This window comes from Vigna angularis, chromosome 10 (assembly GCF_016808095.1).
Source record: "Vigna angularis cultivar LongXiaoDou No.4 chromosome 10, ASM1680809v1, whole genome shotgun sequence".
Taxonomy (NCBI): Eukaryota; Viridiplantae; Streptophyta; class Magnoliopsida; order Fabales; family Fabaceae; genus Vigna; species Vigna angularis.
The window spans coordinates 28,762,749-28,776,969 of NC_068979.1; the positions used below are offsets into that span (position 1 = coordinate 28,762,749).

A 14,221-nucleotide genomic window follows, 5' to 3' on the forward strand; every position below is an offset into this window, starting at 1 on the left:
AAACCAATTCCCGTGACTTCCTTAATTGCTTCCCCCACCCCTTCTAAAATAATACTAAAAAAAAAGACTAGGTCCTTACAGACAGCGATCCGGTAATATGCAGAGCTTTTTCTTTATCCCTTAAAGGTGAAGCTCTGGAATGGTTCCATAAACTTCCTCGAAATTCCGTAGATTGTTTCGCAACCGTCGAATCTTTATTCCGAAAGCAGTACGCAGCCAATAAAAATCCGGCAATGACTGCTACTGAGCTTGTCCATACCAGGCAGGAGAAGGATGAGACCTTGAAAGCCTTTATGCAGCGGTACATCGAGACGGCCCGGCGGGTGCCAGATATTACTCCCACTTTCATCATCAGCAATCTGTCGTCCTGCTTAAGGCCGGGGCAATTCTCAGAACAATTATATGCTGACCCTCCAGCATCCATGGAAGAATTGCAATCCACTATGGAAAAATTCATCCGCATCGAAGACCACCGTAATTCCAGAAAGAAGCACCACCAAGATGTCCCCAACCAGGAGACAAGAAAACCAACGAAACGACCCCCCAACGACTACAGGCCAGACCGAGCACCTCGGAAGGAGTCAGGGTGGACATCTAAATATGATCGCTACACGACCCTCAACGCGCCAAGGGCGAGGGTACTGGAAGAGGCCTTACACGCCGAACTTCTCACCGTGCGACGAAAGGCCACCCCAAAGAACGCGGACAATAGCAAAACCTGCCGGTTCCACTTGAACCATGGGCACGACACGGAAGAGTGCAACATGGTAAAAGACGAGTTAGAACGACTCATTCGTGCAGGTTATCTCCAGAATTACATCAAGGAAAGAGTTTCCACTAGAGCAACAACTCCTCGCCAAAGAGATCCTCCTAGGCGAAGTCCCCAGCGATCACCCACTAGAGATTATCGACACCGCAGGCGGTCGCGCAGTCCGCCTCGACGCATAGAGAGAGAACGCTCAGTTCGAGGCCGCATCGACACCATATCTGGTGGTTTCGCTGGGGGAGGCGTGTCGGCTTCGGCGAGGAAGCGACATTTGAGACAGCTGAAGTCGGTTCATATGGTCGAGCGCCAACCTCGGTCAATCCCCGACATTACGTTCACGAACACAGACTTCCATGCACCCGACCCTGATCATGACGACCCTATGGTCATCACGGCTAATATAGCTCGGTATGATGTCAGCAAGGTCCTCGTCGATCAAGGAAGTTCGGTCAATATTTTGTATTGGTCCACCTTTCAGAGAATGGACCTATCTGAGGATCTCATCGCCCCGTTTAATGAGCAGATTGTCGGATTCTCAGGAGAACGAGTAGACACCAGGGGATACCTTGACCTGCGAACTCGGCTCGGAACAAGTCGAGAATCACCTGAGCATCGAGTTAGATTTCTGTTGGTCGAGGCCAACACGTCATACAACGCCCTGCTAGGACGCCCTTGCCTGAATGCGTTCGGGGCAATCGTGTCTACTCCTCACCTCGCCATGAAGTTCCCGACAGATCATGGTACTATTTGTACCGTGAGGGCTGATCAACGAACAGCCCGACAGTGTTATGTCGCCGGGCTAAAAGTTACCCCCTTCATTCCAACTAAAAGGGCAAAGGGAGTCGAGGCAGCAGCAGTCGACTTAGACCCACAAACCAATGTTGACGAACGTCTTCATCCACAAGGCGAGGTCAAGCTCCTATCCCTGACGAATGACGCGTCTAGAACCACCAGCATTGGCGGGGACCTCGCCTTGAACGAAGAGCACGACCTAGGTCATATACTGCGGAATAATGCAGACTTATTTGCATGGACAGCCGCTGACATGCCAGGAATCCATCCAGGGGTTATGGCTCACAAATTATCCATCTTCCGGGAGGCAAGACCGGTCGCCCAGAAGAAACGAAGGTTCGGAGAAGAAAAGCGCCGAGCCGTTCAAGTGGAGGTCGAAAAGTTGATGAACGCCAAGTTCATCAGGGAGTTAACGTATACTACGTGGCTGTCGAACGTAGTTATGGTCAAAAAATCGAACGGCCAATGGAGAATGTGTGTCGACTTCACTGATCTCAATAAGGCATGCCCTAAAGACTCGTATCCCTTACCCAGCATCGATCGTCTGGTGGATGGAGCTTCAGGTCATGTCATACTAAGCTTCCTCGACGCCTACTCGGGTTACAACCAGATTCCAATGTACGAGCCCGATCAAAGCAAGACAGCCTTCATTACTGAACGTGCTAATTACTGTTATGAAGTAATGTCGTTTGGATTGAAGAATGCCGGGGCCACTTATCAGCGCCTTATGGATAAAGTCTTCCATCACCAAATTGGACGATGCATGGATGTGTATGTCGATGACATGGTTATTCGCAGCAATTCTGTCGAACAACACCTGCAGGATTTGAAGGAGGTTTTCGCCCAACTTCGACGGTATAGCATGCGCCTTAATCCCTCCAAGTGTACTTTCGGTGTCCCCGCCGGCAAGTTCTTAGGCTTCATGCTCACGCGTCGAGGTATTGAAGCCAACCCCGACAAATGCAAGGCGGTACTCGACATGACTGCTCCAAAGACCCTGAGAGAGGTACAACGTCTAGTGGGTCGCCTCACCGCCCTGTCCAGGTTTATTCCAAAGCTGGCTGAGCACATCAAGCCTATCCTGAAGAATTTGAAAAAGGGCTTCACTCAGCACTGGGACGATGATTGTGAGACAGCATTCAACACTGTCAAACACATCCTAACCAGTCCTCCAAATATGGCTCGACCAAACGATGGCTCCGACTTGCAGTTGTACATTTCAGCTTCCCAGCATGCAGTTAGTGCCGCCTTGATACAGGAAACGCCCTCCCTTAAGCTCATTTACTTCATCAGTCGCACATTGCAAGGGGCTGAGGAGCGATATTCTCGAATAGAGAAGTTCGCCTTGGCACTACTCACGGCCTCTCGTCGACTTCGACCATACTTCCAGAGCCATCAGGTGATAGTCCGCACGGATCACCCCATCGCCAAAATTCTCCGCAAGCCAGACCTGGCAGGGCGAATGGTTGCTTGGTCCGTAGAACTATCAGAGTTCGGCCTCCGTTACGAGCCGCGTGGGTCTATCAAGGGCCAACATTTGGCAGATTTCGCAGCTGAGTTAGTACCTGCCCCAGAGGACTCAGCGACAAGGTCGCTACTCAGTGTCGATGGATCCTCCGACAAAAGGGGAGGAGGAGCCGGGGTCGTCCTAGAAGGACCTGACGGTTTAGTTATAGAACAAGCCATCATATTCAACTTTCCAGTTAGTAACAACCAGGCCGAATACGAAGCTTTGATCGCTGGCCTATCCCTGGCTAGAGAGCTCTCAGTTAATTGTGTAGAATGTCGGATGGACTCGAAATTGGTTGTTAGCCATGTCAACGAAATCTATCAAGTTAAGGATAATCAGCTATTACGCTATTTCCACAAGGTTCAAACCTTATTACAAAATTTCATTGAGGTTAATGTCATTCATGTACCCAGGGAGCAAAACGCAAGAGTTGATCTCTTGTCCAGGTTATCTCATTCTAAGGATCGCGCACAGTTATCCTCAATCATTAGGATGACACTCGACCGTCCTGTAGTGGAAGCTTTCGTCACCAATGTGGCAACACCGGTAACCGACTGGCGGCAGAAGGTCAAAGATCTTATGGAGAAACAGGACAAAGGCGATCGCATCACTACAGCGGATTCCAAACGTATTGCGCGTTTTGTATGTATAGGTGACGACCTATACCGTCGCGGCCATAGTACTCCTCTGTTGAAGTGTATATCAGAGGAGGAAGCAGACTATGTTCTACGCGAATTGCATACCGGGATATGTGGATTTCACTCTGGCAAGCGGACTCTGAGAGCACGTGTTCTCCGTGCAGGGTATTACTGGCCTACGCTCGACCACGATTGTGAGGTCTTCGTCAAGAAGTGTCTCTCTTGTCAGGCACATGGTCACGACATACGTGCACCTCCCGAAGATTTACACAATATAGTCTCTCCCTGGCCGTTCGCTCAGTGGGGCCTCGACATAGTTGGTCCTCTGCCGATCGTCAAAGCCCAGAACAAGTTTCTCCTCGTAGCGGTCGACTACTTCACCAAATGGATAGAGGCTGAGCCATTGTCCGTCATCAGTGCTCAACGAGTGCAGAAATTCATATGGCGCCTGATCTGTCGGTTTGGTTTACCTCAGAAGATCATCACCGACAACGGTCGTCAATTCATCGAACGCAAGTTAGAAGATTTCCTTAGCGATCTGGGCATCAAACATGTCACCTCGTCAGTCGAGCACCCTCAAACAAATGGCCAAGCCGAGGCTGCCAACAAAGCCATTCTGACAGAATTAAAGATCGCAGTCGAGGTAGGCGAGCCCTCATTGAGGCGTCATATTACTGATATGTCACTTAATGAAGAACAGTTGCGGACAAATCTCGACATCCTTCCCGAACGTCGAGAGATCGCCACCATTCGCGCAGAGGCCCAGAAGCGCCTGATATCCCGAAGATACAACACCAAGGTCAAGCCCAGAGCCTTCAAAAGTGGAGATCTGGTGTGGCGAAAGCGGGGAGAGGCTAGGAAGAATCGAGCCCACGGCAAGCTTGCGGCTAACTGGGAAGGACCCTTTCGGGTTGCAGAGGACATGTCAAACGGCGCATATCGCCTCCAGCTTCTTGATGGACAACCAGTTCCCAACACCTGGAACGCCACTGACCTTAAATATTACTTTAGTTAACGTCCATTTCTTGTTCATTCTTTTTACAACACTATCCAATTCCGTTATCAAATAAAGATTACATTTCATCATGATTATTGCTTAGAGTCATTTATCACTATTCTAATGTCGAGTCCCAGGGTTGTCATACCAGACACTTCCACACACAAAGGGGTTAAGAGCAAACTCACTGGTAGATGTTCACCCTTGAACACCCAGTCTGTTCGGGATACACTCCCATTGGTCGATGTTCACCCTTGAACACCCAATACACTTGGGATACACTCCCATTGGTAGATGTTCACCCTTGAACACCCAGTATTTTCCTCACTCGACCATCGCTCTCGACTGTCACACGCCGCGTTATCAATACACTCGACACTCACACTTAGCGATCACTACAGCAAATCAATTGCAGAATCAGCTAAGTTAAACAAACCGCAAAATCACCAAACATGCAAGCCGCGCGACGCACTCTATTCCAATGTCAAACATTCGTACATTATCCAAGTTTAGCATCCACAATCATCAACCAAACACTCAAGTATGTATATACAGGTCCATACTAAATCCTAATCTATTACAATGTTAGGTATGTCGCCATCAACAGCTCCAGCAGTCTCCGTCGCGGGCTCGTCCACTTCCATTGCTCCCTCAGGCTCGTTGTTGGCGACCACCTCTTCGTCCTCTTCACCCTCCAGGACAGCGTCCTCAGGAATTTCATTCAAGGGCTTCAGTTGACCCTCATGCACATCCTTCCGGACGTCAAATTCAACCCCCTTGGTTGATACCTGGAGCAAGTGCTCGACTTGCCTCAAGGCCTTCCTGAAACCCTTGTTATGTTCGTCCATGATCGCATCCTTCAGCTCCTCGACCAACTCATTTCTTGCGGAGGCCTCTGCCTTCAGCGCGTTCCTCTCTCGGGCCACTATCAGCATTGACCTCTTTGCTTGCTCCAGATCCCCCGCCATTTGATCACGTTCCTGTTGGAGGGCCACACCAGCTTCCCGAGTTTTATTCCACAGTATCTCACCCTCCTTCAGAAGTTGTTCGACACGCTTCTGTCTGGCCTCACAACCAGCATGGATCTCGGCAAGTTCTTTCAGCTGGGCGCGTGCCTTCTCTAACTCAGACCGTATCGGACCCCTATCCGAAGCATAAGCCAGATGCCAAGCCAGCGTCTGTGATCGTGTGGTCATCTCCAGCAAGCTGTCAGCAATCTGTTGCTCGCTCATATTTTCGATCACTTTCTTCTCCGAAGTATCCATATTGAGGTCCACCTTATGACCCGGCATGAAGGCACGATCCCATACGCCCAGCGGGAGGGGACGTTCAGTTTCTTCAACCACCTCCTTACTTTTCTTTGATGCTTCGCGGTTGGTGTCGACCGTCTTTGCTTTCCTTTTTCGCACGAGGGGCACCTCAACTACTGTCGTCTCCTCAGCCGACGCCACTACGACTGGCGGTGGACCAGCTGGTGGCGCCTGGGGGCGTTGTTGCCCAATGGACGACCCCGGGCGATTACCTTCCACCCTCTCGTTGTCAATGGCCTGAAACCAGTTGCGACCACTTCCTTTTCTCCCCATTATCTCTGCAAACACCAAAACCCATCCATAATGGTCAGCAACAATATAGCAATTTACAAAAATGATAAGCAAAGACACATACCAAACACCCTCGCCCCCGCGTCATCGAACTCGAGGCAATCTATAATCTGACGAGAAGAGAAGGGGCGTGGCAACGAGGTCAACACACTCAAAGCCTCCAACTCTTTGATCGTCATCTTATCTTCAGACCACGAGGTAAATCTCAGAGGATCCTGTGTCCAGTATAAGGGAAATCTGGGATTCCCCTCACCATCGAAAAAGAACCGTCGACCAACATCGGTGATCGACACCTTGAAAAACTTCTCCTTAAACCCTCTATAGGATTGCAAGTAAAGCTCTAGTAGCGCGTTACCCGGTTCCGAAATCAACGATACGCATCCCTTCGTGGCCACCGGTCGACATCTAAAGAAATATAGAAACAAGCCTACAGTAGGCCTAATGTCTAACGCCCGACATACTACGGCAAAAGCCTGCACATATCCCCAACTATTAGGATGCAACTGACTCGGTGCAACATTTAGGGTGCGCAAAACATCCATTTGGAACGTGGTAAACGGTAGTCTCACATACAAATCGTAAAACAAGGCAGCATAACAATAGAAGAAGTCATCAGGAGCATTTTCCCTACCATAGCATACCCTTTCATCATCTCGGCAAGCTATCAACTTTACACATGTTTGATACTCTAGGGTTCTCAACAGGCAACTATCCTCAATCCAGTTTGTTATTACAGCCCTACTCCTAAATTGACTTCTAAGTTCTTTCACCTCACGCGCCGCCCAGGCGTACTCATCTCCGCTAATCGGAGATATTACACATCCCCCGGGACCCTCACCGCACACATTTCCGTATACAAAAGCCTCTTCCCCATGAGGTATAGTCGTAACTTCGGGGCATTCCGCCGTTGAAGACGGCCCCGGCGTATCGCCCCCAATGTTCTGCCCCCTTCCTTCCATGGTCAACACTAAACACACTAAGATTAAGGAGATTTTAGGGTTACCTGGCAAAGTCTCGCAACAGCGTAAGCAGTGAGAATGGAGGGGAAACAATCTAGATCAAGGGGCCAAACTCTGTTCTTCCGCAAAAGTGACTAAACCCCTGTAGAATCGTAGTAAAGAAGCCAAACAGTTTGATCGTCAGGCGCCGTAGGATTCTTTTTAATCTAACGGCTACTAGTTCGCGTCCCATCGCCTCCCTAAAGGAGCGGGAAAACCCTAAAATTCATAACGCCACGCACAACTGTCATCCACGTCTCTTCGTTTCCTCCACGTCTCCTCGTTTCCTCCACGTCTCCTCGTTTCCTCCACGTCTCCTCGTTTCCTCCAACAATACTCAAAAGTCCTTCGTAACTTTGTCGCCCATTTACTCGGACTTGGGGGGCATGTACTATAGGATACCTAATCCTCCAACGGTCAACCAATAACCCGACGACAGTTAAATCACTGCAGGTCATTCTCATGCCCGTAATGACACTCGACCACATAGCGTGGTCGACCACTTGATAACCGACCGTAATAACATACGACCACGTGACGTTGTCGACCATTTGAGGCTCGACAACCGAATAGGTAATGTCGCGACATGAAGCATACGTGCGACACGTCGTCCACTTAGGTCGGCGCGAATGATTGATCGACATACGGTATGCGACATCGTGATCTGGCGGTTACAGATAAGCAGTTACACATCTTGGCTAACCAGCGCCGTGAATCACGGAAGTAATTGACTCGGTATCAACACATGATCTGGCAGTTACAACTTCTAAACAGTCAACTTCAGTAACTGACCGGATTTTCAGGTAAACGGTTTATTACACTGTTTTAAATATACAATGCATACCAGGAAAAAAGGTACGTTTTTCCCCTAAGAGAAAATTAAGAAAGATTTTCTTATTCTGACAACACTCTATTGACTTGAGCGTCAGAGTGCCTTTGCAGGTACCCAGCCCACCTTATTCAGAGAATCAGAGAAGAGAGAGAGAAAAGAGAACACAGTGAAAGTAGCACAGAGAAGGAACAGAGCAAGGTTGTTAGGTTCGTATCTTGGTCTCCACACCCCTACTGAAACATTAAGTAACCTTAAAAATTATCAATAGAAAAAAGTCAGGTAAAAAACATGTAATAATAATTTCATTAGGCTTAATTAATTTAGAAAGAGTAAAGAATAAAAAAAAAAGATTTCTTGATTTTTCATCATTCAATAAAATTTGACAATTATGCTAAATACTAAAGTTAATTTGAAGTTATAGTGATGAAATCAAATATTATGCAATTCTTTTAAAAGTTATGCAGAATGTTAAAGAGTTTTGTTAGACACTCGTCAGCATATTAATTTATTAGTTTGAACTTAATAAATATATTAATAGATATTCTAATATTTACTAAAAGAGAATGTATTATTTATTGAATTAAAGAGTTTTAGTTTACTAACTATATTAATTTTCTTGTTAGTGAAATATTGTTGTACTGTTAGCAAAGTATAGAAAATATCTATTCTATTTAGACAGAGAAATAAGATTTTTGCTTTCAATGAATTGAATAGGAAACTGGATTAGAAAAACAAAAACAACTTGACTTGGTCAAGACCATAAATAAATTGATTTGTGATCGATGATATACTTAAGCAAAAGTTAATTCTTTTTGAAGAAAAAAATGTTGATATGATTTAAACATTCGTTGTTAGATATTTAAAGTTTTATGATAAAATAATTTATTATTATATTTTATTATATTTTAAAGATATTATGATATAATAATTTGATGTTTAATATAAGATATTATTATATATTAATTAATTATTTAACATTGTAAGATATAATACTTGATTCATAATATGTTTAAATATATATGTTTAAACATGATTTAGCAAGTTATAAATATAGTATTTTAAAAGGAGTATTCAATTAATACTTAATATTACTTTATATATATATATATATATATATATATATATATATATATATATATATATATATATATATATATATATATTGTTAAAATAAGATTATGGTTTAAACCCTTACTTGGTCTCATGTTAAGAGGGGAATTTATGTTTAGTACTCAATTTTAAAATTAAAGACATTGGGTCTCTATGTTATGAAAATTGTATGACTTCAGTCATATTCCTTTAACGATGTTAAAATTGAAAATGTTGAACTAATTGTGGATGTGAAGTGTGCAAGAGATGTCATCGTGGTTGTTAGACTACATTAGTTGACCTGACAGCCAAAAGAATACATTACGTGTTTTTAAATTGGGGAAATTAAATACCCATCAGAAATCTTCATCAGCTTGGCCTGTTGTCGCACAGTTCCTTGCAAGCCCTCTCTCACAAGCATGGCCCTCTCATCTTGCTACAGTTGGGGTAGGTCCCCACCCTCATCGTTTCATCTGCTGATGTGGCCGGAGAAATATTCAAAACCCACGACCTCGTTTTCATTAACCAGCCAAAAACCACCACTGCGGGAATCTTTCTATAAGGCTACAAGGACGTGGCTTTCACCCCCTACGACGGTCATGAGTGGAGACAGCTATTAAGAACTATTGTGAGAACTATTTGTGATTGATAATTATGCTGCTGATGAGTGCATATTTATGCCCACATTTATGCTTTAAAATTCAAATTTTTGATGGGATAATTGTGCTTAAATGGTTTATTTTAAGTGAATTTGTGATGATTGGAATTGTTGGGTTTGGGTAATAAAGAGACGTAAAAAGTGAGTTTTAGCGCATAAATTATTCTTGGATGTTCTAATGTTTATTTGTGCAGCTAAGAATATAAGTTTTATTGGTCCAAATGGCAATTCAAGGCCCAAAATCAAATTTTATTTGGAAAATTCAGAAGGGGCTAAAGTGTAAATAGAGGAAAATTCAGGGTACTTGTGCAATTTTGGAAAGTCAAAAAATCTAAAAGATAAAATTCAATTGTTGAATTTAATTTGGGAATATCAGCAAAAAATATCTTCCAAATAATTTTATCATTATCTAAATCTTTTAGTTATTTGGAAGATATAGGATATAAGATAATTGAGTTAATATCTATCAAATATTCTTTAAAATTGATTTAATCTAATGAATATTTGAAAGATATAATATATCAACAGAAAATATCTTATCAACAAACTATTCAGAGTCCAAGCCCAATCAAGCCTATATAAAGAGACCCAAGGGAGGCAGAAAAAGGGGACTTCACTTCATTCATTCTCTCATACTCCTCTCACTTTTCTTTCATCTTGTATTAAACTTCATTCATGGAGAGCTAAGCATCTAGGGCTATTGTAATTCCATTATGGATTCTGAGGTTAGATTGAGTTAATGCAATTATTTATTTTGATTATTGATTTAAGTTGTTCTATCTCTATGTCGTTCATCTCTCTATCAAATTAAAAGCAAAGATTTTTGCATCATAATGTGTTTGAATCTACATGCATATTGATTATATGAGTTCTAGGGTTTCTAGGTTTAATTGAAAATCTACTTTGATTTAATTTAGGAACTTTCATATGATTAAATGGTTTTTACTATCAATTGAGAATGTACTTTGATTGATTAGTAATAATTTCAACTATAATCAATTGAGAATTTACTTTGATTGATTAACTTTTAATTTGGTTAGGAGATTTACAAATAGACATGATTAAACACAACAGAATTTGATTGAGAATGTACTTTGGTTGAATTTTTTGTGAATAATCTAGAAAGGTTTTGCATTTGATTGAAAATTTACTTTAATTAATTTGATTGAGAATTTACTTTATTTAAAGAGAATAGATTGTTTAACAGCTCGAATTTGGAAGTTTAACAAATAACAATTAACGAAATATCGTTTAAAGAAGTATATCGTTGGAATAGTGTGCACATCAAAACATTTTATTAAACGTTTGCAAGACATACGATGACATGTCACGTGTAAAAGATTAAACATTTGTCAAAAGCGCGTCTAGAGAAAAAAGTCGTAAATGATTTATATATATCGTATCAATTGTATCTACTTTAAAAAAACTCAGACTTGCACTTGTTGAGACAAGATTATCTAGAAAGAAACTGGATCGTCTAGAGCATCTTTGGTCTTGAAGTTTAATAAACAACATTAAATGAAATAATCTTGACCAATCGAATGTCTAAGAAAAAGGAAAGAACATAGACATATCACGCAAAGAATAAAAGAATAAAATCTCATTCTAGAAGGGGTCATAAGAGAGAGAGTTTGAACACTAGAAAACAAACAACATAGAATCATCTAAGCATTCATCAAATGAACCATGTATATGCCCGCTCAACTAGAAAAAGGACTCAAAGAGAAAAAAGTTTAAAGATTAGAAGCATCTAAGCGCCAATCCAAATTAGAGGAAAAATCAAAAGTTATATCTAAGGCCACACGAGGAGTTTAAATATTAAATAGCGAAAGAGGTTGTACTTTCTTTCAGACACCACTTCTTAAGAGGAGAACATTCTATGAATGTCTTTGTCTCCAACCTCCACTTCTGATATATTTCAAAGAAAGCAGTGTATGTGTATAGTAGGTTATTTGCATATAATAGAGTAGATTGCATGCAACCAATATGTCTTATCTCTTATCACTTTTGTTGTTTTTAAATGTTAAACATTTAATGACATTTAATGCTTGTTTAGAACAACAAAGTGTTTTTTACAATTTCTACTGTTAAGGTAGTGTTTATCAATTAAGCTTTTTTTCTTCTAAGATACCAAGCGTTGAGTTGGATCTTCATATTGGAGAAATTAAGGGTTTTAGCTCATGGTATTGTCTAGGCTAATGTAAATGCTTTTTGGAATATTTCCATTTAGAACTTTAGCGTTTAACATGTTTCTTCTTTATATTAGTCATGTCTAAGAGTTAAAACAATAACTCATTAAACACACAATAAGCACACAGCAAAAACGCAATGCACTCATAACCTACAGCGTCCTTAAGAGAACAAAACTGCTCTGATACCAATAATGTAACATCCCAAAATTATACATTCATCAACTATATACTTAGAATAATCACATATATTAATATGGCAAAACAGTTTTAAAGCAAAGGGAACGAAAATTCGAAAGTGGCCGAACAGCCTTTCATGTACATAATTCAACGAGCTTTCACAAAACAAATGAGGACGAACGGTTTACAAAAATTACCGAACGTCCAAATATTTACATAATCAAAAAGAGCGCTCGCTCACAGCCGCTCGCTCTCCTAACTACACTAACTAAAATAACCGAACACCTTTACTGTTCGGCCTTCACCTCAACTTCTACTAAGTTATCTTCAGCAATAATTTCCTCTTCAAGTGTTTGGTCCAAAGACGCATCTCCCTCTGCTCACATCCACACGGATGATCATTGCATTTGACAAGACGAATATACATAAACAGACAACACAATGGAAATGCAAGGGTAAGCTTATTGAATTTAATTCAAGTCAAACATATATTTCATAACATATACATTCAATTCATACATTAATTCCATCCAAATCCTGATACTAGACCGACCGTCCGGACTGTATGAATCCTGTGTAGCTAAGGCGTCCGTGCACCCAGGTGGGTAACTGGAATGCTCATCAGTAGCCACCTGAGGTTAGTCTGTTCTGTCCAAGTTACAGTTATGGACTAGACCTCCTGTCATTCCCACGCATGACATACTCCTCTCTACTTGAGAACGAGCACTCACGGAATATCAGGATGAACCACCATCTAAGCTTACCACGTTCATACTTACAAATCTCAATTTCCAACCAAGAGTCGTTCCTCCCTGGAACGCTCGTTCAAATTCCACAATCACAATTTCAGTTCTCATAGTGTTCGCACATCTTAATTCATCCTCTTAAATACATTTTCATTCTATGTTTCTCTTGCATAAAAAGACGAACATTCACTCCCCTTCATAACGAGGACGAACGTCAAGAGTGAGATCAAGAAAGACTCCTTTGAATCAGTTAAATGAACTGATTCTAGTACGATCCAAATAATACTTAGAAAAATCTAAGTTAAGTGACACTAGAGCAAATCAAATGGATAGATACAATCACCAGTTGTTTAGATAATTAAACTGAACAAGATTTAATTCAGGAGACAGACCGCCAGTCAATGACCGAGCGCGAAAATAGACATTTAATGAAATTTTTGAACGAACGTCACAGAAGTCTTGGACGAACGTTACTACATTTATTGGACGAACGCTATTTAGATTTATGGACGAACGTTATTTCAATTCAGGACGAACGCTATTACCGTTCGTTGATAATTAAAGAAGGAACGAACGTTCGGTATATAACCGAGCGTTCTTTTTCCACATACACATTTGGACGAGCGTTCGGTATAAGATCGAGCGCTCCTTAGGACGTACGCTTTTGAGTCTAAACTTATTTGCTGATTCAAAATCATTGAAGTTTGGGATTTATATATGATGAGATACTTAAAGTTCATGCTTTAACAATTTGACTAAGTGTACAAAGGTAGATTTTTCAAGCTTCTCAATTCCTCACACCACACTTATGAGGTCTACGTTTGGCCGAACGCTCAAACGTAAATTATGTATAAGAGGGCGTTCGTCCTCAAATGGAATCCTTTCCAAATGAAAGGGTTCAGCTATTTCATAAATGACACTGATAATACCGAACGGTCAAAGACCGTTTCGATAACGAGCGTTCTTTAACACAGAATTTCATATTCAGATTCATCTTACAAAAATTACATTTTTCAGTATAAACTTTCATACATTTAATTGCTCATATCATAGCACAAAATCCATACTTCTTCATACATCATCTCATCATACAACTCATTTTTCAATTTAATCAAACCATAGAACATTTCATCACTTTCACACATCATTTCAGAATCATATTCATATACTCAAAAGTCCAATATCATAAATCATATTTTCAAGCATCACATAACGCGCATGCAGT

The 14,221-nt window shown here is 41.8% G+C and overlaps 1 protein-coding gene across 1 annotated transcript; it reads left to right on the plus strand.

The window, feature by feature from the left end:
* Positions 1-233: 233 nt before the first annotated feature.
* LOC128194448 (uncharacterized) lies at positions 234-4,721 on the plus strand. Its single transcript, XM_052870063.1, has one exon. It carries the CDS (start codon positions 234-236, stop codon positions 4,719-4,721), a length of 4,488 nt encoding a protein of 1,495 aa, XP_052726023.1.
* Positions 4,722-14,221: the final 9,500 nt, after the last annotated feature.